The 27475-nt window shown below is 38.8% G+C and overlaps 1 protein-coding gene across 1 annotated transcript; it reads right to left on the bottom strand.

Moving 5' to 3' along the window:
* Nucleotides 1-1140: 1140 nt before the first annotated feature.
* Nucleotides 1141-26401, bottom strand: LOC121378615 (neurogenic locus notch homolog protein 2-like). The gene is made up of 11 exons (XM_041506874.1): nt 26393-26401; nt 25417-25574; nt 24440-24573; nt 23542-23604; nt 21559-22017; nt 15932-16128; nt 11839-12121; nt 10301-10460; nt 5407-5569; nt 4674-4762; nt 1141-1789 (listed from the first exon to the last, which is right to left on the bottom strand). The coding sequence occupies exons 1-11, from the start codon at nt 26399-26401 to the stop codon at nt 1651-1653; spliced, it is 1854 nt and encodes a 617-aa protein (XP_041362808.1). The 3' UTR covers nt 1141-1650.
* Between the last annotated feature and the right edge of the window lie 1074 nt (nt 26402-27475).

The raw sequence follows: 27475 nt of genomic DNA, 5'->3' as shown, positions 1-27475 counted from the left end.
ATCCTACGAATATCTTACGGGCATCGGTGACATCCTACGGATATCGTTGACTTTTTGTCATTATCAGAATCTTTTAATACGGAATCATAATTTTTTGAAGACCGTACGATTTTTAAAATCAGAAACCCACCGTAGACATATCGTAGTGGCACCTTGCGGCTGCCTGGAGGTGACCTTGCGGTATCTGGAGACATCGCAGGGAAGCCACACGATGTACCTACGATGTCGGGACATCGTAAGAGCATCGTACGGGGACCTTACGGTGGCCGTACGGTCAACTGACGATGCCCTTACCATGTCCTTAAGATTTGATGGCCCGAAAAAATGTGTCAGCCCGTAGGGTCCCCGTCACCGTATCCCGATGTCGCGGACGCCAGGACGCCGTGAGGTTACCCCCCCCCCCCACACACACACACACACACACACGCCGCATGGCGACCGGTGCATTTGTGACTGAGGCATTACTGAGGCAATATCGGGAACTTTTAACTCCGCGCTAAAAGCTTCCGAAAGAACGCCAAGGCGCCCGTAGGATAGCTACGGTACCCTTGCGGCCGCCGTGAGATTTTGCAAATTTCCCCCGAAATTTGGGCCCTTACGGGCGCCTTATCCCGAATCGTTGGATATGTGACTGTAGCATTAACACTAGTTCAAATTAAATCAGAGGAAATTACTGGCCAGACGAAACCACATTTTATCACAACACACTCTGACGTTTATCACCAATGACAGGACTGGTAGCCTTAACTGTGGGGTGAAAAGCGAACTTAAACCCACATATAATTATACTGTTTCGTGTACGGCTACCTTAAGACCTGTTACACTGTTTCATTAATGATGTTTGTACTGATGTTGATCGTAGGTTACCTCTGAAACCCGATGGCCGATGTGTGTTTTGTGTGGTGTCGTTAAATATCCATTCAATTAAACGGTCACTCAGATGGCCGATGTGTTTTGTGTGGAGGTGTCGTTAAATATCCATTCAATTAAACGGTCACTCAGATGGCCGATGTGTTTTGTGTGGAGGTGTCGTTAAATATCCATTCAATTAAACTGTCACTCAGATGTTGGTCTACATGAAATATTGATAACGAAGATAATATTTTAAAAATCCATGGTAAAATGCTTTTGAATCAACGATCCATCATTTTATTCACTTCAAATATGGGGGTAGAAAATATTTACAATGTAGATTAATACAAACCATAACCATTGCATTACTACGGTTATATAATTGTGTAAAAGATATAAATGTATATGTTTGCATACATAATAATAACATATATATATTGATATTTAATTTTTGTGTACAATGCCTCTCAAGTTCAAATTGATTGTACTCAAATTGATAAATTGCCACATTAATTTATGGTCAGTCAGTGTACAAAATTCCTTGCAACTAACAGTAATGTGTATGTGTCTAAACTGACGGTGGTGCTACTTAATATCTATAATGAATAAAAGTATGTACATATGATCCGAGTTATAGTAACAATTGCACGGACAAAATGTTTTCTTGTCTCTTCTGGTTCGATGTTTGGGTTCAAATGTTGTTGGGGGTTGTGTTTTTTTGTATATTTGAGGTTTTTGTTTTCATAAGTGTGTCTCTCTCTCTCTATTTAGTTGACATGACCTAAGTTCAAATGTAATTCATATGTCTGTTCTGAGACGGTATTTGGGTTCAAATATTGGGTTTTCAAACGCCGTCCATGTGGCGTGACGAGCGTGCTTGCCGTCGATCGTGACGTTGTTTAAAACTTGTACATCACGGTCAGGGGTTCTTCTTCTTCTGCAAGTAAACAAATAAATGTGTTACTGGGCGAGTGGTATTACCCGTATATCCTGAGTGAAAAACAGAAACACGGGCAAATACAAATACCCTTCCATAATCCATATAGTTTAAGTTATCATTCATATTAGCCTATTAATTGAAACAGAAACTAAAACCTTTAAAGTTAATTTATATGTCATGGAGCAGTCAATTTCACTACTCTAATTACACTGGATATCGTGGTGTTGACTTCCATGTGAAGAAAAGAGGTCACCATTTAGATCCTCAGCTCTTTCTGGACAAAACTCCGCTTCCAGTTGTGGAGGAGACCAAATTTCTGGGGGATATTTTTGACAGGAGGCTATCTTTTGTTCCTCATTTACAGTATGTGAAAAAGAAGGGCTTAAAGGCCCTCAATATCTTAAAAGTTATTGGCAAGACTGAATGGGGAGCAGATCGAAAGGTTATGCTCCGACTTTACAGATCTTTAGTTCGGTCTAAACTTGATTATGGGTGCATTGTGTATGGGTCAGCACGTAAGTCTTATTTGCAAATGCTAGATCCTATACACAACCAGGGACTTAGGCTTTGTTTTGGTGCTTTCAAAACATCTCCTGTGGAGAGCTTGTATGTCGATGCACATGAACCTAGTTTGGGTGCTAGACGTGAAAAGCTTTCTCTGCAGTGTGCTACAAAGATCCAATCAATGCCAAAACATCCTGCACACAATGCGGTGTTTGATAACAAATATATGAAGTTATTTGATGCGAAACCGAATGCGATTCGAACATTTGGTCTTCGCATTAAGCAGTTTTTATCAGTTTCCAAAATTGATTCAACAGACATTTTTGAAACGTCTTCATATTTTATTTTGCCACCTTGGTGTATCAAACACCAAAAATTGTATTCGATCTTGTGCATCTAAAGAAAGATCGCACAGATGCAGTTATTTATAAACAACATTTCATGGAAATTCAAGAGCGGTACTGTGATTACATTCCTGTTTACACAGACGGATCACGGGATGGGAATTCTGTGGCTTGTGCTACAGTTTTTCCATCAGACGCAATAATTTCCACGAGATTGCCCGATTCAGCATCAATATTTACTGCTGAAATTTGGGCAATCATTGAAGCCCTGGAACAGATTAAGGATTCATGTGCATCCAAATATATTATTTTCACAGACTCACTTTCGTGTCTCCAAGCTCTACAGTACATGAAATTGGAGCATCCCTTAGTAGGGATGGTGATACGAAAGTGTGTCTGTTTATCAATTGCCAATAAAGATGTTATATTTTGTTGGGTACTCAGCCATGTTGGCATTAAGGGTAACGAAAAGGCAGATGTTGCTGCCAAGTCTGCTTTGAACTTGCCCCGTGTCCATGTTGGTGTCCCCTACAGTGAGTTTAAATTTCATATTAACCAATATATCGTTTCCACTTGGCAAGACGATTGGGACGGTGCGGTTGCGAACAAGCTTCATTCTGTCAAGGCAGTCCTGGGAGAGTGGCAGTCATCTTACAGGCGATGCAGGAAGGATGAAGTAGTCTTGTGCCGTTCCCGCATCGGCCATACATATTTGACGCATTCATTTATTTTAAAGAAGAACCCTCCTCCTCAGTGTGAACACTGTCAGTGTACACTGACTGTGCGCCACATGGAGTGTGATATATTTGGCAACAGAAATGTTTTGGAATCGTTTAAATTACATCCAGAATTAATTGTAAAGTTTTTAAAACACAGTTTTAAAATATACTTAACTTGGATTTTATGTATTATATTATACTTCCCGCCACCCCCCCCCCCCCCCCCCCCCCCCCCCCCCCCCCCCCCCCCCCACAGCTCCTTACACTGTGGTTTACATGAATATATATAAATAATATTTCCATATACTTACCATTTGAGACACCCAATAGCCGATGTGTATTTTTGTGCTGGGGTGTCGTTAAACAAACATTCATTCATTCACTTCCATGTGAGGAACCGGTCATATTTCTCTTTAAATCAATCTCTCCACACAGCCATACCAATAATCTCACACTGTATCCTGTTCAACGGATAAGAACCGAAACAGACAGCAGCCATAATGGAAACTGAGAGAGTTGTGTCAGCCGATGTACAGCTTAGCAATCCTTATCATGGAACCTGAAGTTCATCACTGGTTACCTTGCATTATTAGTCCCCTACCAGTCCAACCGGAGGGGGCTATAGGTTTCATCTCCATTCGTCCGTCCGTCTGTCAGTCCGTCCGTCTGTCCCACAATGGGCACATATGTTTTCATGATGTTTTTTGTAGAAGACTTTGAGATATTGAGCTGAACTTTTATGTATAGTTCCATGACAGAGTTATGGCCCTTTAACTTAGGCGTCGGTGGGCCCATTTGGGCTATATCTCGTTCCAGCCAGTGATCCACGACTGGTATATCAAAGGCCGTGGTATGTACTACCCTGTCTGTGGGATGGTGCATATAAAAGATCCATTGCTGCTAATCGAAAAGAGTAGCCCATGAAGTGGCGAAACCGGGTTTCATCTCATTATCTGTGTGGTCCTTAACCATATGTTTGACGCCATATAACCGTAAATAAAATGTGTTCAGTGCGTCGTCAAATAAAATATTTCTTTCTTTCGTTCTTCGAACTTAGGAGATGTGAAAATTTGTTTTCCAGACTTTGTTTCAGAAGACCTTTAGATATTGAGCTGACATTTTGTGTATAGGTTTATCACGTACTGTTACAGATCAAGTGTAACTGTCATGGCGATTTACCCACTTTTCGGATTTATGGCCCTTGAATTTAGGAGATACGAAAACTTGTCGGGCCCGGTAGGGGACATGTATTGCTTTAGTAGTACTCTCAAAATGCTTGTTCGTGTTATCTTTTTGTTATCTTGCCTTGCTTACCTTCGACAGAGGTAGACGACGATGACTAAGACCAACACACCAAGAGCAGAACTCACTCCAGCAATGACAGCCACGTGCTTGGCATTCGTCTGCAAATCAAATAGAAAGTGTTGTACCTTAACACTATGAACACAACTGAATCCACTTTATGACGGTGCAAGAAGGATGGAATCTCCAGTAAAGGATCTCCTCGGCAGTGGTTGTCCTATAGATAAGACAGATTCATGGAATCAACCATTATTTTGACAAAGCCCATTCGACTCAGATTACAAAACCAGTTTGACAACAAGCACAAGATGTGAGAATAACATAATCATCAACAGGTTTTGTAAATACCAAAAGGATCATACAACTCATGTGTTCATGTGTGTATTTTGATCAACCATCTGACACTTGCTTACATCCACTGGAGGTTGAAGCACGTCTGCCTTAAATACACACACCGAGTGTCCTGGGAAATGTGTCTAATACAGACGTGTATATTTATTATCTCATCGTGGGACGTCTGTATAATTGTAAACATATGTTTTACAGAGGCTGGACGTCACAATCGTGTTGAAACGACATAATATAGCACTGTCTTAACAACATAGATAATACGTTTTTTCATAGGTGATAATCCATAGCGTGAGGGTTCGAGTTATCACTGTCTATTAGGTTTCCAAAGCTTCTGAATGTAACAACAATAATAATAATAATAACAGCACTGTTTTACAAGTGAAAGAAGTCTTACTGTGCTTGTCGCTGGCGGAGTGTTCCTGACATTTCCTACGTACATCTTGTATGGCAGCGTGTCGCCGTGTTTCGAGAGATCCTGTAGGGCGCTGCTGATATGCTCGCTGTTCACTACTTTGGTTGAAAACTTTATGTTAATCGACACTTCAGTCACATGCTCCCTGAAATAAACAAAACAAATAGATGTTTTCAATACTGTAATAATAAAGTAAAATATTCATGCTAGTGTTATTCAAATACTAATATTACCATCAAACGTAGCCCGAGTACTCTCACTGTAAGAGAGCTAGACGGACATTACAGTCAGAGACCAAAGAAATTCAGATATTAATCACTAATACACACACTACAGAAAGAAACCCGACAGCACCCACATTCAGCTAAGCTTCGACAAACTGCGGACAGCAGAATTCTAGGTTCGCCGACCTATATCGTGACGATGCGTCACATGATCGCCCACTCAGCCATTCCGTGGGTGCTGTCGGATTTCTTTCTGTAGTATGTGTATTAGTGATTAATATGTGGATTTTGTTTAATCAGTTAACTCGAAAATGATCGATGTAAAGGTATTTGACGTCAAACATAGGATTGTTGTGGTATTAGAGCGGAAATCTTTGCCAACTTTTTAGTTGTCGGGAATTGCCAAAAAAATACATAGCTTGGTCTCTGACTGTAATGAGAGCGTATTTATGTCCGTCTAGCTCTCTTACAGTCAGAGTACTCGGGCTACATCAAACGTAGTATTCCATCTACGTTCAAATCAGGTTACAAAGCCTATAAAAGATATTGGGCCGAATTTGTCTTAAACCCAGGTGTTTAAGCATTGTAAGTGTCTGTAGTCACACGCGTGTAAGACACAGACAGGTGTTTAGGCATTGTAAGTGTACGTAGTCACACGCGTGTAAGACACAGACAGGTGTTTAGGCATTGTAAGTGTATGTAGTCATACGCGTGTAAGACAGACAGGTGTTTAGGCATTGTAAGTGTACGTAGTCAGACGCGTGTAAGACACAGACGGGTGTTTAGGCATTGTAAGTGTACGTAGTCAGACGCGTGTAAGACACAGACGGGTGTTTAGGCACTGTAAGTGTACGTAGTGACACGCGTGTAAGACACAGACGGGTGTTTAGGCACTGTAAGTGTACGTAGTGACACGCGTGTAAGACACAGACGGGTGTTTAGGCACTGTAAGTGTACGTAGTGACACGCGTGTAAGACACAGACGGGTGTTTAGGCACTGTAAGTGTACGTAGTGACACGCGTGTAAGACACAGACGGGTGTTTAGGCACTGTAAGTGTACGTAGTCACACGCGTGTAAGACACAGACGGGTGTTTAGGCACTGTAAGTGTACGTAGTGACACGCGTGTAAGACACAGACGGGTGTTTAGGCACTGTTAGTGTACGTAGTCACACGCGTGTAAGACACAAACAGGTGTTTAGGCACTGTAAGTGTACGTAGTCACGCGTGTAAGACACAAACAGGTGTTTAGGCACTGTAAATGTACGTAGTGACACGCGTGTAAGACACAAACAGGTGTTTAGGCACTGTAAATGTACGTAGTGACACGCGTGTAAGACACAAACAGGTGTTTAAGCACTGTAAATGGCTGTAGTGACACGCGTGTAAGACACAAACAGGTGTTTAAGCATTGTAACTGTATGTAGTAACACGAGTGTACGTCATAAACAGGTGTTTAAGCATTGTAAATGTATGTAGTTACACGCGTGTAAGACAAACAGGTGTTTAAACATTGTAAATGGCTGTAGTGACACACGTGTAAGACATAAACAGGTATTTAAACATTGTAAATGGCTGTAGTGACACGCGTGTAAGACATAAACAGGTGTTTAAGCATTGTAAATGGCTGTAGTGACACGCGTGTAAGACATAAACAGGCTTTGTAAATTCGCCCATTATCTTTTGGCAGACGCCTTGGTCGTTAAGCCATTAGACTTAAGGCTGGTAGGTATTGAGTTCGTATCGTGGTACAGTCTCCTACCGAGAATACTTTTAACGGCTTAATTGGGGAGGGGGTGAAAAAATACACCGACTTGTCTCTCACTAACAACTATCAATTAACCAATAATTTTTTAACAAAGAGTCCAGACACTTGTAGGCCCAGGACAGCGTGATTGAATCTTTATTGAAAATAAGTTAAAAGAAATAATACAGAAATCGCACGACCCTGGTTACCCAGCGTTGATAAGCCCCGCATACATAGACAAAACTGCATATATGTGGTTTTCTGATTTCTGTATTCCACAGGAAGAGGGGTTTCCGGCAGGAAATACACGAGTGGAATACAGAAATCAAAAAACCACATGTATGTAGTTTTGTATTTATTATATACCCTAAATTGGAATTTTGTTCCCAAATAATAATTAAAAATGCTAGCTAATGATGGGGATTTCTCAATTTACACAACTAGGTCAGCTGTGTTACTACGCGGACCGATGAACTACCAATTATTACACATAGGAATATAGTTATATTTAAAGAATAAACAGAAATAAGAAAGAATGAGTGAAAAATACCTATAATTTTAATGATATTGTCGAAAATGCCTTTTAAAGACAATGTAATAGCTAAAATTTACAAACAATGAAATATTTAATTTGCTCGTAATACGTCACAAAACCTTCAGCGCGCCAGTTTTATCAACAAAGAAAAATGTCAAGAATTGTTCAGTCAATGTCTGTGTCGTCATCGGTGTTTTCTTTTATTGATGTTCATGGAATTACTTGTTGCTGAAAAGTTGAAGTTTATATTAAATGTGCCTCCATAAATCATCGCTCCACTGAATAATCCGGTTGTCAGTTCATCAAAATGTTCTACGTGAGGAGATCATGCGACGTCATTGTTGCTAAAGTCGACGACAGTTACTTTTTGCACCCTTCTTTTGGCTTCGTACACAATAAATATAGCATATCTTACCGTAATTTCACTAGAAATCCATATTTCGTAAAATGTAAAAAAAATTAATCACAAGATTTTGTTCAAACACATTCAGGTGCATTAAAAATATTAAAAAAAAACTAAATCAATTGCAATTTTGCCTTGGAACTTTTCCTTAAAAATTAAACGTCATGTACCCAGTTTATGGTTATTGTAAGGAGATGCAAAGTGACGTCATTGGAATACTGACATCATTTAAATTCAAAATTAGCTATATTATTACAATGCTTCGCCACATTAAAATAAAAACTAACCTTAACCCCTGTCAAATTCCTATAACAAGCAGACAACGCTGCTTACAGGTGGGTATTTTTTATTTTTCATAATTTTGGACAAAATATTAATTTTAAGTTTTAAAAGATGAAAGAAATAAAAAGTACCTTTTGTCAAATATATCATATCACAAAATTACCGTTGGATATGTTTTATTTATTGTGTATGAAGCCAAAACAAGGATCCAAAAACTGACTGTCGTCGACCGTATTCGTGGATTAAAAGATCGTTGGTGAGTAGTGTTCCCGTCTAGTTTTGGTAGCGCGCTCATTAAATTGTAAATATTCGACACCGTTTTCGTCTGTTTTCAGTTTAAATGACCCACAAAATAGCATTTTAAAAATGCATAACAGTTAACTGCTTTAATAGGCAATTCAAACCAAGCACCAACTTTGTTTACATATCGCTAAGGGCATTCCCGGTAACCATGTGCTATAAATAGTAGCGTTGAATACGGCATAGTTCCGGCAGTTGAGTTGAATACGGAAAAGTGTATTTCATTTTTGTATTCAGGGCTGTATTTATATAGTAAGATTTAATGGGTATGTAATAATGACCATTATAGTATGCATTAATTAGTGCTGGGAATCAGTTGACATTTCATCATCGATCATCGGTTATAATGAGTTTGCACCAACCGATCAACTGTCGATTATACTATCGGTTAGAATTATATCAACTTAAAAAGGATTTGAATTACTAGGAATGAGCACCTATTGTGTCCAACGGGATAGGAAAAATTACAGTTGATGTTTTCAGCAACAATCGATTATTGTTATTTAAAATCGATTATCACATCGATAGAGCTTAACCGAGTAATGTATAAAGAACGTAAGTAATCGTTATACTGGAAAACGTTAAAGTCGGTTTGTTTAAAGAGCACTAGAGCACATTGATTTATTTATTAATCATCGGCTATTGGATGTTAAACATTTGGTTTATTAATCATCGGCTATTGGATGTTAAACATTTGGTTTATTAATCATCGGCTATTGGATGTTAAACATTTGGTAATTCTGACATATAATCTTAGAGACGAAACAAGTTACATGTTTCCATTAGTAGGAAGGGACCATTTATATGCACCATTCCACAGACAGGATAGCACATACCACGGCCTTTGATATACCAATCGTGATGCACTTGCTGGAACGAGAAACAGCCCAATGGGTCCACCGACAGGGATCGTTTTATTAGAAATGCCAAGTTATCAAACCATATACCCCAGGACAACAGCTTCGAGAGGGAACGACAGCCAGGGTAGCTACCTAGGCTGTAAGGTCCACACCTAAATAGGATGGCTCGTAAATTGTTTAATAGTAGTGGTAGTTGTTGTAGTAGTGGTAGTGGTAGTAGTAGCAGTATAGAGCGGCAGCTATAGTAAGTTCTGTGTGGTCCTTAACCATGTTATGTCTGACGCCATATAACCGTAAATAAAATGTGTTGCATTGCATCGTTAAAATATTTCCTTCCTTCCTTCCATAGTAACTACCTAGGCTGTAGGGTCCGGTCCTAAACAGGATGGCACATGCATTTAATAGTAGTAGTTGTTGTAGCAGCAGCAACAGTAGTAGCAGTAGTAGTAGTGGTGGTTGGTGGTAGTAGTAGCAGTAGTAGTAGTGGTTGTGGTAGTAGTAGCAGCAGTAGTATACTACACTTACCCATTCTGTCCATACACTCCCTTCATGGACAGCGATATGTTCAAGTCTTTAACACTGGGTGACCCGATGATGTTTGTCAGGAGTGATATTACAGCTGTTTTCAGTCGGGTGTTGTCAACGCTTCCCACCGGGGCCTGCAGGTAGAGTTTCGCCACAAAAGCTATGAAATAAAAGAAAGAAAGAAATGTTTTATTTAACGACGCACTCAACACATTTTATTTACGGTTATATGGCGTCACACATATGGTTAAGGACCACACAGATTTTGAGAGGAAACCCGCTGTCGCCACTACATGGGCTACTCTTTCCGATTAGCAGCAAGGGATCTTTTATTTGCGCTTCCCACAGGCAGGATAGCACAAACCATGGCCTTTGTTGAACCAGTTATGGATCACTGGTCGGTGCAAGTGGTTTACACCTACCCATTGAGCCTTGCGGAGCACTCACTCAGGGTTTGGAGTCGGTATCTGGATTAAAAATCCCATGCCTCGACTGGGATCCGAACCCAGTACCTACCGAGGCCGGTGAAATAAACGAATGCATGAACTCAGTTTAAATTACGAATTAACTGACACGTCTTCTACATTACTATTATAGTCGGCTTGCATCAAAATGGAACAAGACACTGACATGTATCTCAATACTGAATAATGATAAAAACAAAAAGTCATATAAAACTTATAGGGTTTTAAACTCATAACACAGAGATGGAGACAAAATGCTAGAACAACCAATGGAAGAACTGCATGTATAGGATAATGTGTTACGAAACATTTTCCTTTTTTCCTCGCCTTTATGAAGTAAAAGAGATAGAGGTATTACTTATACGACGGCGGCGACGTCAACTTTTACGTTAAAGTTTGATGTTAAAATTTTGCGTTTAGCTCCGTGTCTTACAAACTAAGTCCTAGGTCAATGAAACTTGGTTTATAGTTGCACCTACAGGTGTGGATGTTCATCACAATGAAACTTGGTTTATAGTTGCGCCTACAGGTGTGGATGTTCATCACAATGAAACTTGGTTTATAGTTGCACCTACAGGTGTGGATGTTCATCACAATGAAACTTGGTTTATAGTTGCGCCTATGTTTGTTCATCACAGTGCACTGAAAACGTGTATGGTATATATTTATATGGTATGGTATATATGGTGAGATATTTAAGTCTGCAGAATTCTTGTTATTTTTATTAAATGATTTTGGTGAAAAATGGTATGCGATTTTGGTATGGGTTATAATCTTTAAAAGCATACACATGTATATTGTCCTGTGACTAGTACTGTATATTATACGTATTTTCCTTATGTCTATTGGCAAGTATATACACTGGTGAGGGATCGGGGGTGTATTTGCGAATTTCTTCTCACACAGATAAATAAACTAGGGGGAGAAGTCTGTTAATAATTAGGTTCCCTAATACTAATTCATATGTTCTGGGCAGAGTGTGGTATACACAGAATGGCGTGCTTGATAACAGGATATAAATACTGAAGTATGTAATATGTCCAACATCACCAACACATAATATAAACTAGATACCTGTCTGTACTGTGGTGCCTAGACTTCGCCTGAAAAATGAAGATGTCGATGCAGTCGGTGGGGTTGCGGTTCTGTCGGAAACAGTGCTGATAACGGCGTCACATACTGGCCCGGTGAATCCCGACACGCAGTGACATGAGAATTCGTTGACCTTGTCTTGACAGGTTCCGCCATTCATGCACGGTCTGGACGTGCATTCGTCTATATCGTGGTTACAGTTGGATCCGCTAAATCCAGCTTTACACCGGCAGTCATATCGATTAATTCCATCTATACATGTTCCCTGATTGAAAGAACAATGTAAAAGTTAACGTTTTGTCTTAACGCCATCACTAGAGCACATTGCTTTATTGATTAATTAATCATCGGCTAGTGGATGTCAACCATTAAAATGCATGCAATCAGTCACTACATTTTTCAATTAGCAGCAAAATAATCTTTTAAATGCACTTTCCCACAGACATAACAGCACATGTGACGGACTTATGGGCAAGATCAAGCAGTAACGGAGGGACATTTTAACTACTTTTACACATAAAATTGTTCTTACTGAAGTTTTTGTCATAAGTTTACTTTTGGGTTGGTTTTATAGGTGATAGGTTCCTTTACACTGTTGCATAAAAATATTTAATGCATCTCTATTTTAAATGTCATATATGGGTTTTTAATATTCGATAACAGACATGATATGCACATCACATAAAATAACTTGCCGATTTTGTTATTATATCTGGTGTTCTAGGCATCCAATATTGGAACTAGTATAACAGAAATCAAGCTAATATATTAATAAAACAAAACTATAAATCTGAAATACATTACTCATAAATTATATTTTTAATAAAAATAAATTCATGCTAACGGAGGGACACATTTTGTGGCATTGCATTATTTCTTATATTTCCCATTAAATGAGTCCAAATGAATTTATATATCAATAAATAGAGAGTAAAAGTATAGTTTAACATCAGTGGTTCATTGATATTTTGTTTTGGATCAAATGAACACTATATATCCAAGTATATGTGCATTGCCAAATTTACTTAGAAGTAATGGAGGGACATTTTAGCTACTTTTATGCATCAATTTGTTTATATTGATTTAATTTCTTGTCATATAAACTTACTTTTGGACTGGAATTGTAGATGATGGGTTCTTTTACACTGTTGCATAAACATTAAATGCAACTCTGTTTTAATTTTCACAAATTGGCTTTTAAAACTGAGGATCATAAAATGCAGGTCATAAAATGACTCCAGTTTTTTGTGTTCATGTTTGCTGCACATGCTAGGTATCCAATACTGGAACTAGTGTAACTGAAATCAACAATATAAATCTAAAATATATCATTCAGTAATTATATTTTTAATAAGAATAAATTCACGGTTCATCATTATTTTGTTTTGGATCTTGAACTTAGTATATTCAAACTTGTACATATAAAAATTGCCAATTTTGTGTTGACGTTTTAACACAGTTTATGTTCATATATAATCAAGTTGAAATTATGCAAACAATTTTGTTAACACCTATACTATATATTATGTTTAATGGTTTAGTAATTACTGGATCACCTACACCAGTAACAGTACATCTTTTTGTCTAGTATGACAGAATCATGCAAATAACTCTTAATAAAGTTCTCTGATTCGACTGATTATGTTTCCATAATCCAAATGGTAAAGTGTCATGTATTTGTATGTTCATGTTGAGGATATTAAAGCTGGATGATTAACTTGAATAAATACATCAGTGCTGTAGTGGTATTGATAAACAAAACAAACATTAACTTTTTTATTATCTCAAGTTAACAACTTATTATCTGAAGCGACTTGACTTGTTATGTTAAGCGCTCGATTTACTATCTCAAATCAAGAGCTTGAGATAATAAAACGAGCACTCAAAATAATATGCCGAGTGTTCGAGATCTTTAAAGTGAGAACAACAAGTGTCCATTTAGGACAAAGACATGTGTTTTTCTTACTTTAAAGACCTCAAACTCTCGCCTATGATCGCCACTTGTTATGTTAAGTCCTTAACTTTTATCCCCAGCTAACTTATTATGTCATGCTCTCGGCTTTTTATATTGAGATCTTAACTTATTATCCCGAGATATCGATTTATTATGTCAAATGTTCGACATATTAACTCTTGTCTTTTGTAACTCTCTGTTTGGCTGTACAGTCCTGATACAGATGTCGAGAGCTCAAGATAATAAGTCAAGCGCTGGAGATAAGTCAAGATATTGGGATAATAAGTCAAGCGCTGGAGATAATAAGTCTAGACATTGAGATAAGTTAAGCGCTGGAGATAAAATGTCGAAATATTGAGATAATGAGCAAGTGCTCGAGATAATAAGTCAAGTGCTCGATATAAGTTGAGTCGAGAGTCGAGATTTTAAGATTTTAAATTGAGCACTCAAGATAATAAGTTGAGCACTTGATATAATAAATCAAGCACTCGAGATAATAAGACGATAATCTGAGATAGTACGTCGAGGACTCAACATAATAAATCGAGCAATCGAGATAATAAGTCAAGCATTCGAAATAACAAGTCAAGCACTCAAGATAATAAGTCAAGTACTCGAGATAATAAGTGCTCGATATAAAGTTGAGCATTCAAGATAATTAGTCGAAATTTTAAGATCATAAATCGAACACTCGAGATAACAAGTCAAGCGCTGGATATAATATGTCGAGCACTCAAGATAATAAGTCAAGCGCTGGAGATAGTAAGCATTCAAGAGAATACTTTGAGCAATCCAGATAAGTGGAACACTAGATATAATAAGTCGAGTGATAGTAAGTCAAGTACTTACAATAATAAATTGAGGACTCCGAGATAATAATAATTCTAGCATTCGAGATAATAAGTCGAGAGCTCAAGACAATAACTTGTACTAGCATTCAGCATACAAAAAAAAAAGGTCGATCGATAAGCACTTTTTTTTAACGAAATGTTTACTTGCGGCTTCAAAGTACTTTGATGACGTCAAATTACGAAACCCAGATATGAAAATATACATTTCCAAACGCAGATCACCTTAATGGAGAGTGGGCCTTATGTTTAGATCTCGACTTATCTCTAGAACTTGACATATTATGTTGAGCGCTCAACCTATTATCTCGATCTTTCAAATTATATTGTCCAGTGATTAACTTATCTTCTGCATCAGTGCCATTTAGTCATAATAATATGTCAAAAGCTTGATATAATAAGAAGACATCTTGAAATAATATGTCGAGATCTCAAGATAATAAAATAAGTTAAGCACTCGACAAGACAAGTTCACATTTCAAGATACAAGTTGATGTTCGAGATCTTTAAAAGTAAGACACAAATGTGTATTTCCTAAATATACCATCGTAGTATTTATATTATTAATTAAAAAAAAAAAAAAGATTGTAAGAGGTTTAAGTACATTTTAAATTACAGGTATTTTCGTGTTTAACATAATTATGGTTATTTCGACACTATGACCGAACGTTCATTCATTTCAGTGGAAACGTGATTAATAATAATCGTCACCATTTTGAATTAGATTTATAAATGCAGTCCCCGACCGTTACAGCCGTCGTTCATATAGCCGCTCCAGTTCAATTCGATGGTCGCTCAAGCAATAGGCAAACACGTCCGTTTGTTTCAAAAACAAATTAATAACAAAGTGGTGGAACAGCGCACTAATAAATTCTGGACTGTGTACTAGAAGAAATACATGGTATCCTAATTATTTTCCGGCATAATTCGTAATTTTTATTAAGTATACACTCGGCATAATTCCATTTCAAATCGCTGGCATGATTCTGCAAGTAAGGTTTTCATTGGTCGAATAAAATATCACCTGGCCATGAGCTCCAATACGATGCTGTCAGATCCACAGGTAATACTTATTGATAAGTGGAGCTGATTTCAATCAGATTGGACATACAGCTTTCTCTAAGGAAAACTCATCTGATACACTAGTCGTAAAGTATACCCACAACATGCATAATAACCAAACAAAATAAATACAAACATATCTTATAATCCGCTCCATCCACTAAACTATTACGCTTTTATGTCAAGAAAGACAAAGCAAAAGCCTACTTACCCCATTTTGACACGGCAAACGACTGCATTCATCAATGTTTATTTCGCATTCCTTCCCAATGTATCCAGAAATACAGGAACAATTATAACCAAGCCCCTTAAAATTACAAGTTCCATTGTTTTTACAAGGTGAACTGCTGCATGGTGTTGTTTGGCATCTAGTACCGTTGTAGCCATTAGGACAATGACAAGTGTAGACTGAACCTTTAGTCACACATGTTCCTCCATTCTTACAGTTATGATTATTTGTGCATGGCGTTGTTTCACATCTAGTACCGCTGTATCCAGTAGTGCATTGGCAGGAATAACTTGTACCATGAAGTGAACATTGTCCATTATTTTTACACGGTGAACTGCTGCATGGTGTTGTTTCACATATAGTACCGCTGTAGCCAGAAGTACACTGACAGGAATAACTAATACCATGAACTGAACATTTTCCATTGTTTTTACAAGGAGAGCTGGTGCATGGCGTTGTTTCACATCTAGTGCCACTGTAGCCAGTAGGGCATTGACAAGAATACTTTGTACCTCGAACCGAGCACGTCCCTTTGTTTAAACATGGAGTGTTGCTGCATGGTGTTGTTTCACATCTAGTACCGCTGTAGCCAGTAGTACAATGACAAGTGTAGACTGGACCTTTAGTCACACATGTTCCTCCATTCTTACAGTTATGATTATTTGTGCATGGCGTTGTTTCACATCTAGTACCGCTGTAGCCAGTAGGGCATTGGCAAGAATAACTAGTACCACGAACTGAACATTTTCCATTGTTTTTACAAGGAGACCTGGTGCATGGCGTTGTTTCACATCTAGTACCGCTGTATCCAGTAGGGCATTGACAAGTGTAGACTGAACCTTTACTCACACATGTTCCTCCACTCTTACAGTTATGATTATTTGTGCATGGCGTTGTTTCACATCTAGTGCCACTGTAGCCAGTAGGGCATTGACAAGAATACTTTGTACCTTGAACCGAGCACGTCCCTTTGTTTAAACATGGATTGTTGCTGCATGGTGTTGTATGACATCTAGTACCGCTATAGCCAGTAGGACAATGACAAGTGTAGACTGGACCTTTAGTCACACATGTTCCTCCATTCTTACAGTTATGATTATTTGTGCATGGCGTTGTTTCACATCCAGCACCGCTGTAGCCAGTAGGACAATGACAAGTGTAGACTGGACCTTTAGTCACACATGTTCCTCCATTCTTACAGTTATGACTATTTGTGCATGGCGTTGTTTCACATCTAGTACCGCTGTATCCAGTAGGGCATTGACAAGAATACTTTGTACCTTGAACCGAGCACGTCCCTTTGTTTAAACATGGATTGTTGCTGCATGGTGTTGTTTGACATCTAGTACCGCTGTAGCCATTAGGACAATGACAAGTGTAGACTGAACCTTTAGTCACACATGTTCCTCCATTCTTACAGTTATGATTATTTGTGCATGGCGTTGTTTCACATCTAGTACCGCTGTATCCAGTAGTGCATTGGCAGGAATAACTTGTACCATGAAGTGAACATTGTCCATTATTTTTACACGGTGAACTGCTGCATGGTGTTGTTTCACATATAGTACCGCTGTAGCCAGAAGTACACTGACAGGAATAACTAATACCATGAACTGAACATTTTCCATTGTTTTTACAAGGAGACCTGGTGCATGGCGTTGTTTCACATCTAGTGCCACTGTAGCCAGTAGGGCATTGACAAGAATACTTTGTACCTCGAACCGAGCACGTCCCTTTGTTTAAACATGGATTGTTGCTGCATGGTGTTGTTTCACATCTAGTACCGCTGTAGCCAGTAGGACAATGACAAGTGTAGACTGGACCTTTAGTCACACATGTTCCTCCATTCTTACAGTTATGATTATTTGTGCATGGCGTTGTTTCACATTTAGTACCGCTGTAGCCAGTAGGGCATTGGCAAGAATAACTAGTACCACGAACTGAACATTTTCCATTGTTTTTACAAGGAGACCTGGTGCATGGCGTTGTTTCACATCTAGTACCGCTGTATCCAGTAGGGCATTGACAAGTGTAGACTGAACCTTTATTCACACATGTTCCTCCACTCTTACAGTTATGATTATTTGTGCATGGCGTTGTTTCACATCTAATACCGCTGTATCCAGTAGGGCATTGACAAGAATACTTTGTACCTTGAACCGAGCACGTCCCTTTGTTTAAACATGGATTGTTGCTGCATGGCGTTGTTTTACATCTAGCACCGCTGTAGCCAGTAGGACAATGACAAGTGTAGACTGGACCTTTAGTCACACATGTTCCTCCATTCTTACAGTTATGATTATTTGTGCATGGCGTTGTTTCACATCTAGTGCCACTGTAGCCAGTAGGGCATTGACAAGAATACTTTGTACCTTGAACCGAGCACGTCCCTTTGTTTAAACATGGATTGTTGCTGCATGGTGTTGTATGACATCTAGTACCGCTGTAGCCAGTAGGACAATGGCAAGTGTAGACTGGACCTTTAGTCACACATGTTCCTCCATTCTTACAGTTATGATTATTTGTGCATGGCGTTGTTTCACATTTAGTACCGCTGTAGCCAGTAGGGCATTGACAAGAATAACTAGTACCACGAACTGAACATTTTCCATTGTTTTTACAAGGAGACCTAGTGCATGGCGTTGTTTCACATTTAGTACCGCTGTAGCCAGTAGGGCATTGACAAGAATAACTAGTACCACGAACTGAACATTTTCCATTGTTTTTACAAGGAGACCTGGTGCATGGCGTTGTTTCACATCTAGTACCGCTGTATCCAGTAGGGCATTGACAAGTGTAGACTGAACCTTTAGTCACACATGTTCCTCCATTCTTACAGTTATGATTATTTGTGCATGGCGTTGTTTCACATCTAGTGCCACTGTAGCCAGTAGGGCATTGACAAGAATACTTTGTACCTTGAACCGAGCACGTCCCTTTGTTTAAACATGGATTGTTGCTGCATGGTGTTGTTTGACATCTAGTACCGCTGTAGCCAGTAGGACAATGACAAGTGTAGACTGGACCTTTAGTCACACATGTTCCTCCATTCTTACAGTTATGATTATTTGTGCATGGTGTTGTTTCACATCTACTACCGCTGTAGCGAGAAGGACATTGGCAAGAATAACTAGTACCACGAACTGAACATTTTCCATTGTTTTTACAAGGAGACCTGGTGCATGGTGTTGTTTGACATCTAGTACCGCTGTAGCCAGTAGGGCATTGACAAGTGTAGACTGAACCTTTAGTCACACATGTTCCTCCACTCTTACAGTTTTGATTATTTGTGCATGGCGTTGTTTCACATCTAGTGCCACTGTAGCCAGTAGGGCATTGACAAGAATACTTTGTACCATGAACCGAGCACGTCCCTTTGTTTAAACATGGATTGTTGCTGCATGGTGTTGTATGACATCTAGTACCGCTGTAGCCAGTAGGACAATGACAAGTGTAGACTGGACCTTTAGTCACACATGTTCCTCCATTCTTACAGTTATGATTATTTGTGCATGGCGTTGTTTCACATTTAGTACCGCTGTAGCCAGTAGGGCATTGGCAAGAATAACTAGTACCACGAACTGAACATTTTCCATTGTTTTTACAAGGAGACCTGGTGCATGGCGTTGTTTCACATTTAGTACCGCTGTAGCCAGTAGGGCATTGACAAGAATAACTAGTACCACGAACTGAACATTTTCCATTGTTTTTACAAGGAGACCTGGTGCATGGCGTTGTTTCACATTTAGTACCGCTGTAGCCAGTAGGGCATTGACAAGAATAACTAGTACCACGAACTGAACATTTTCCATTGTTTTTACAAGGAGACCTGGTGCATGGCGTTGTTTCACATCTAGTACCGCTGTATCCAGTAGGGCATTGACAAGTGTAGACTGAACCTTTAGTCACACATGTTCCTCCATTCTTACAGTTATGATTATTTGTGCATGGCGTTGTTTCACATCTAGTGCCACTGTAGCCAGTAGGGCATTGACAAGAATACTTTGTACCTTGAACCGAGCACGTCCCTTTGTTTAAACATGGATTGTTGCTGCATGGTGTTGTTTGACATCTAGTACCGCTGTAGCCAGTAGGACAATGACAAGTGTAGACTGGACCTTTAGTCACACATGTTCCTCCATTCTTACAGTTATGATTATTTGTGCATGGCGTTGTTTCACATTTAGTACCGCTGTAGCCAGTAGGGCATTGGCAAGAATAACTAGTACCACGAACTGAACATTTTCCATTGTTTTTACAAGGAGACCTGGTGCATGGCGTTGTTTCACATTTAGTACCGCTGTAGCCAGTAGGGCATTGACAAGAATAACTAGTACCACGAACTGAACATTTTCCATTGTTTTTACAAGGAGACCTGGTGCATGGCGTTGTTTCACATCTAGTACCGCTGTATCCAGTAGGGCATTGACAAGTGTAGACTGAACCTTTAGTCACACATGTTCCTCCACTCTTACAGTTTTGATTATTTGTGCATGGCGTTGTTTCACATCTAGTGCCACTGTAGCCAGTAGGGCATTGACAAGAATACTTTGTACCATGAACCGAGCACGTCCCTTTGTTTAAACATGGATTGTTGCTGCATGGTGTTGTATGACATCTAGTACCGCTGTAGCCAGTAGGACAATGACAAGTGTAGACTGGACCTTTAGTCACACATGTTCCTCCATTCTTACAGTTATGATTATTTGTGCATGGCGTTGTTTCACATCTAGTGCCACTGTAGCCAGTAGGGCACTGACAAGAATACTTTGTACCATGAACCGAGCACGTCCCTTTGTTTAAACATGGATTGTTGCTGCATGGTGTTGTTTGACATCTAGTACCGCTGTAGCCAGTAGGACAATGACAAGTGTAGACTGGACCTTTAGTCACACATGTTCCTCCATTTTTACAGTTATGATTATTTGTGCATGGCGTTGTTTCACATTTAGTACCGCTGTAGCCAGTAGGACATTGGCAAGAATAACTAGTACCACGAACTGAACATTTTCCATTGTTTTTACAAGGAGACCTGGTGCATGGCGTTGTTTCACATCTAGTACCGCTGTATCCAGTAGGGCATTGACAAGTGTAGACTGAACCTTTAGTCACACATGTTCCTCCATTCTTACAGTTATGATTATTTGTGCATGGCGTTGTTTCACATCTAGTACCGCTGTAGCCAGTAGGACATTGGCAGGAATAACTAGTACCACGAACTGAACATTTTCCATTGTTTTTACAAGGAGACCTGGTGCATGGCGTTGTTTCACATCTAGTACCGCTGTATCCAGTAGGGCATTGGCAAGAATAACTAGTACCACGAACTGAACATTTTCCATTGTTTTTACAAGGAGACCTGGTGCATGGTGTTGTTTGACATCTAGTACCGCTGTAGCCAGTAGGACAATGACAAGTGTAGACTGGACCTTTAGTCACACATGTTCCTCCATTCTTACAGTTATGATTATTTGTGCATGGCGTTGTTTCACATCTGGTACCGCTGTAGCCAGAAGGGCATTGACAAGAATACTTTGTACCTCGAACCGAGCACGTCCCTTTGTTTAAACATGGATTGTTGCTGCATGGTGTTGTATGACATCTAGTACCGCTGTAGCCAGTAGGACAATGACAAGTGTAGACTGAACCTTTAGTCACACATGTTCCTCCATTCTTACAGTTATGATTATTTGTGCATGGCGTTGTTTCACATCTAGTACCGCTGTATCCAGTAGGGCATTGACAAGTGTAGACTGAACCTTTAGTCACACATGTTCCTCCATTCTTACAGTTATGATTATTTGTGCATGGCGTTGTTTCACATCTAGTACCGCTGTAGCCAGTAGGGCATTGACAAGAATACTTTGTACCTTGAACCGAGCACGTCCCTTTGTTTAAACATGGATTGTTGCTGCATGGTGTTGTTTGACACATAGAACCGCTGTAGCCAGTAGGACAATGACAAGTGTAGACTGAACCTTTAGTCACACATGTTCCTCCATTCTTACAGTTATTATGTGAACATGGTGTTGTATTTTTAGTTTCATTACACTCCGATCCTGTGTAACCTGGAAATGTAAATCATTCCGTCAGAATTAGAAATACGTGGTTAGCCAAGGCATGTAATATGTTAAAACAGTGTTACTGGCCTAATCTGTTTATCAGCCGATATATATCAAACATACTGACGGAAAGAAATAAGGAAACACGTGGTATTTGAGATCAAATGTTATCACTACTACAGTACTCAGTAGTTAAGTCTGTATAAAATACAGAGATGTTGGGGTTGAATGTCAGTAATATGGTTAACTGTCGGACACTGTGGATGAGGAGTTTGGTTGCAGTCAATATTTGTTGTTACTATTTACTATTTATTGTTTTCCCCCCTTATTTCTTTTGATCAGTATATTTAGTGAACAATAGATGTTACTGATCCCAACAACATGAAAAGTCTTTCATTAATATTATATCACTGTTCTTGTTTTATTTAAAAAACGATGAAATCATAAGTGTACGAGACGTGGGGGGGGGGGGGGGGGGGGGGGGCAACTGGGGGCAACTGCCTCTCTCCCCACCACCATTCCAGTCCTGGAGAAAATCCTCAAATTCGGGCAATATGAGCTGGCGTGAACATTTTAACCATGTATTTTTATCATTCTACACCTAATACCCTATAGAGCTGTTTGGCTGTACAGCTAATATGATTAAACGTTGTACTCCAGATTCGGGAACTTTTGGTTAATTCGGGCAAAAATCAGCCTGCCCCCTAAAACAATGGGAGCCAGTACGCCTATAGCCTCTATTAGAAACATACTTATCTGCCCTTGATGGAATTCTTAATGGTTGTGCATAATAATATGCAGGTAGATAGTCGATCGTAACTATTAAATTACATATGAAATTGTGTCCGTTACACTATGTCCGTCTGACAATGACAATATAATAGAAATAAATACAATTCGATTACAGGCAGTTTCAAATGTTTTTAATTAGTTAGATTAACTAGGAAACAATATTGTCGTTTTCCCCGCCAAAATTGACGCCATCTTGGATTTGATCATGATTGTTTTATCATATCAAATTAAATCATTGACACTTGTAAATGGTAATCACTTTTTATTATAAAATAAAATTTGTTAGTCCTTTATAATTGGTGAATAAAAAGTAGGGTCTCCGCGGGTACTCGAGTACTCGGCCACAGTACTCGAGTACCTGTGAAAGAAATAGGATAGGATAACATATTAATATACCTATATCTAATTACGGTTCAAGCGCCGTGCAAGGAAGAGCATTCTCATTTAATTCATTTTGCCATATGCTTTCAGCCGGTTACGTTACAGGGCTATGAGAATGTCAGCAATGCAATACAATGACATGATTTGGCATCCATGTTCGGCGCTGGAATTAAGATACATAATACTATTTCCCTTCCCGCCCCGGAAGTGGTCACTGGCGAAGTCAGAGGCTAGATCCGGGGCGGGCGTGCCTGAACCCTTGTGGATAGGGACACGTTAATAGAGTTGACCGTTGCCCGTAATACTATTTCACTTTATTCCTTAATCTCATCATCATCTAGTGTAAGTGTCGGGTACTCGGGTCCGGGTCGAGTTTGAACCTTGGATACTCGAGTCCAGTGTTTTGGATTCGTGGAGTCCCTAGTAAAAAGATTGAATACAATTATTATGAAGGTTTATTGTAGTCTTCAGGATTCAAACCCATTTCACCATAGATCTAATTACTTAACAAATTCAGATCAAATCATTAGTATCTGAAATAGAGATAAATAAAAACTTCAGTACAATTAGTTTCAGTTGCTTTTGATGAGTTAGAATGACTTGAGCTAACCATCAAACACTATCAGGGGTGTACTGATTCAGAAAAATGTAGAATTAATTTTCCTTTACTTTTTTCCCACAATATGTTCATTTTGAAATTATACAACCAGACTATTAGTGACGTCACGCCACTATGTCTCTGCTAAGCTTAGTTAACGATTCTACCGCTGCTCCATATAGTGGCGTTGCATGCGATACTCTCACTGTGTAATAAAAACAAAACCATAAAAAGACCAGGAAACGGATTAACATTGCTTTCTTTCTTTCTTTCTTAATTTATTTTCGTGCTTATATCCAATTAAGATTCAAGCACGCTGGTCTGGGCACACAGCTATCTGAGCTGTCTGTCCAAGACCCTAATTAGTTAGAACTAGATATATTTCATTTATATAAGCAAGTGAAAATATATATTTACCTTACAAAAATAATAACTACATTCTAATCTATAAGAGTGGGTGGTGGGTGTCTGCAACCACTGACTAACTCTCAAACTCCTATATAACATATTATACCACTATTACTTCTACTCGTACTATTAACGATGATAAGTACTAAAATGAAGATACTGCTGATATTGCTACTAGTGATGAAATGTGGTAATGTCATTTTCACAATTTTCACATCTGATAGATTATACTTACGTATTTTCACTCACCTGGATTGCACTGCTTGTGTCCGGTGGTTTGATTACAAGTGTAGTGGTCAGCAGGTCGTGGTGCTGGACAGTGGACGTGACAATTTCTTCCATAATAGTCCTGATCACACACCAGTTTTAGTCCCACGGTTAGTCTGTAATTAGTTATACAAAATTGTACAAATGAAACTATTTATGCTATATTGTAGTACACACGTATTTAACTCTGGATCAATGCAAAAGTGTGTCATTAATAGTTATAACAATATTTATTAACTCCATGTTTTCGGTTCTAATTTAACAAGTAAAAAAGACGTGATATCAATTATATTAGTTGAAGGTACAGCTGAAAGAGTATAATTGTTGTTCTCTTTATATCTGTAATACTTGTATCTCACTAAGAGAACAAATCTGAAAAAACAACTGTATTTGAACACAGATCACATAACATGGTTTTATGTTCCTCGTGAAATAATTTGCATTGCTATTCGATCAGAGATTTACAGACATTACTTACAAACCAGCTCCCGGTGTTTAGTCTAGTGAAATAATACTTAGATGTATGCATATGCTTCTTGCATTTCTGGAAAAAGTACTTTGAAACAGATTTTGGAATACATCACAAATGACATCATCATCACAGAAACTCCAATTACGTTTACTTGTAGAGGTGTTATCTGTGTTTGACGGACCCCAAAAGCACAAAATTGAGATTCGCTGTATGTCGGTTATGGAAGTGGTACATAATATAGAAACTATCGACCTACTAGAATAAAAAAATACTATCTCCACTTTTTATTTTCCTAAGAGTGTGATGTTGAGATAGAACCAGTTGTGGCTGGCATAATTTATAAATTAACCGGATAGTACATTTTTTTCAAAATGATCTAAAACATGTTTTTGAAATAAAAACATATACAATTTCCAATAGCTTAATTTGAAATTGCCATACCGAATAATATTTTATGAAATGAACTAACTAAACTAACTACACTTACGTGGAGTGTTCATGACTCTCATCAGTAAGAGTATACAGACTTCCTGTCTGACTTCCTTTACCTCGGAGATTTAGTGTGTACTGTCCCAGGGTGGTTCTTGTTCCTTCCAATCCAAAAGTAGGATCCTGAGTCACCTTAACAGTCACTGCTGCACCTAACTGTCAACAAAATACATGTTTAATTGTTTGAAAAATTTATATTAAATGTCATCTAGATAACCTACAGTAGTAATTTTGGGTATAAACGATCTAAAGATTAATGCGACTAACGTGTAAACTTTATAACATAAATTTAATATTTTAAATATTTTTATGTAATTTAAAATTTTAAGGTGGTTTCAGTGGAAACATATATTTTTATATGTACTTTTTAAAACTTTATAACAGAAATTGATAACGATGTGGACAGTAATATTTTGTATTTGCTAACACAAAGATAACTGTCAGATCATGCATCAGTCAGAATGTGATGTGCTTATGTCATATTAATGTTGGAGTCCCGTGGGAAGGATATTTGAAGATGAGGCGAGTTATTAAAGGAACTATCCTGAGTTTGCTTCTAATGTAATATCATGTTTTATGACTAAAAGTATGTATTAAAGATATCTTCCTGTTTAGAATATCAGTATCTGTGTAGGCCTAAACCAGATTTTACCTTCCAATAATTCTGTACGTATAAACAACAACATGTATCACGACGAAAATCAACTATGACTGCTGCAAACATTAGCACACGACCGCACACACATTAGATATACAGACTCTGGTATTCTAAATAAGAAAATATGTTTAATATGTAATTTAAATCGCCAAAAATACCGTTGGTCGGAAACATCTTACAATGGCTGCAAACTAATATAGTCCCTTTAAGGGCATATGTAACTTCATCTTTGGATGGCTTAAAATAGATTTCTTACAGTCTAGATAATAAAATAGAACAGTTTTTATGAAATAATATTATGTATACATGAAATTACTATATTCATATGCTACTATTTCACACAGACCACGAATCGCTACGAATTGTTAAATTTAGGATTCGTGGAATTTTGCAAATTAGAATGGTCCAATTCGTGACACTCTACGATTCAGTTACGATACAGGTACGATAGAGTTACGAATATTCGTGGGATTCGGCTCGATTCGGCTCGAATCGCACGAATATTGTCAAGAATTCACTACGATTTACAAGAATCGATTATGTATACTGTATGAACGTTAGGAATCAGTTACGAATCAGTTAATAATATGCCGAATGCATCTAAGAATCAGGTACGATTAAAATTGAATTCGTCACTATTCTTGACAGTTCGTGGGATTTTCCCTCAAGATAGGTATAAAAAGGCCCTCACCCCTGCTTGGGCATCAGTTCCAAAATGGATGTTCAACGTAGAGCTGCTGTAGTACTGGCCCTGGAACTGGAGTATCAACACCAGCTGCTGATAACTAGAAGAAGAAGGAGAAGAGCCCCCGGGTGGTGGGTTAGACCGTGGCTGACACCAGCTAGAAGGCTAGAATATGGTCACTACAACAGACTGATGCAGGAGCTGAGGGTGGAAGATGAGAATGCCTTTGCCAACTATGTGAGAATGCCACCCAACATGTTTGATGAGCTACTCAACAGGATTAGGCCAGACATCCAGAGGAGGGACACCCACATGAGACCAGCCCTAGATGCCGGAATGAAGCTGATCATGACCCTCAGAGACCTGGCTACAGGAGACCGGTATCACACCCTCCAGTATGACTTCCGATGTGGCTACAGCACAGTGGTATGGACTGTGCATGAAGTCTGTCAGGCCATCATACAGGAACTGAAGGATGAAGTCATGCCACTGCTAAGGACCAAGCCATTGCCCAGCAGTTCCAAGACCGGTGGAATGTTCCTCATGCCCTGGGGGCCGTGGATGGCAAGCACATAGGCATCAGGAAACCACACAACTCAGGCAGTGTGTTCTACAACTACAAAGGCTTCTTCTCCGTGGTGCTGCTGGCCCTTGTGTATGCAGATTATAAGTTTATCTGGATAGACACTGGTGGAGAAGGTCATCAATCCGACG

The sequence above is a fragment of the Gigantopelta aegis genome, chromosome 8, assembly GCF_016097555.1.
Source record: "Gigantopelta aegis isolate Gae_Host chromosome 8, Gae_host_genome, whole genome shotgun sequence".
NCBI lineage: Eukaryota > Metazoa > Mollusca > Gastropoda > Neomphalida > Peltospiridae > Gigantopelta > Gigantopelta aegis.
The sequence above is the reverse complement of the archived record's forward strand: the minus strand, read 5'-3'. Positions and strand labels throughout refer to the sequence as shown.

Coding starts and splice junctions, on each gene's coding strand:
- LOC121378615 (XM_041506874.1), bottom strand. Junction 5,570..10,300: donor GGAGTGTATGGACAGAATGG/GTAAGTGTAGTA, acceptor TGTTTATTTCAG/GGAGCATGTGACTGAAGTGT. Junction 4,763..5,406: donor CTCCGCCAGCGACAAGCACA/GTAAGACTTCTT, acceptor TTTGATTTGCAG/ACGAATGCCAAGCACGTGGC.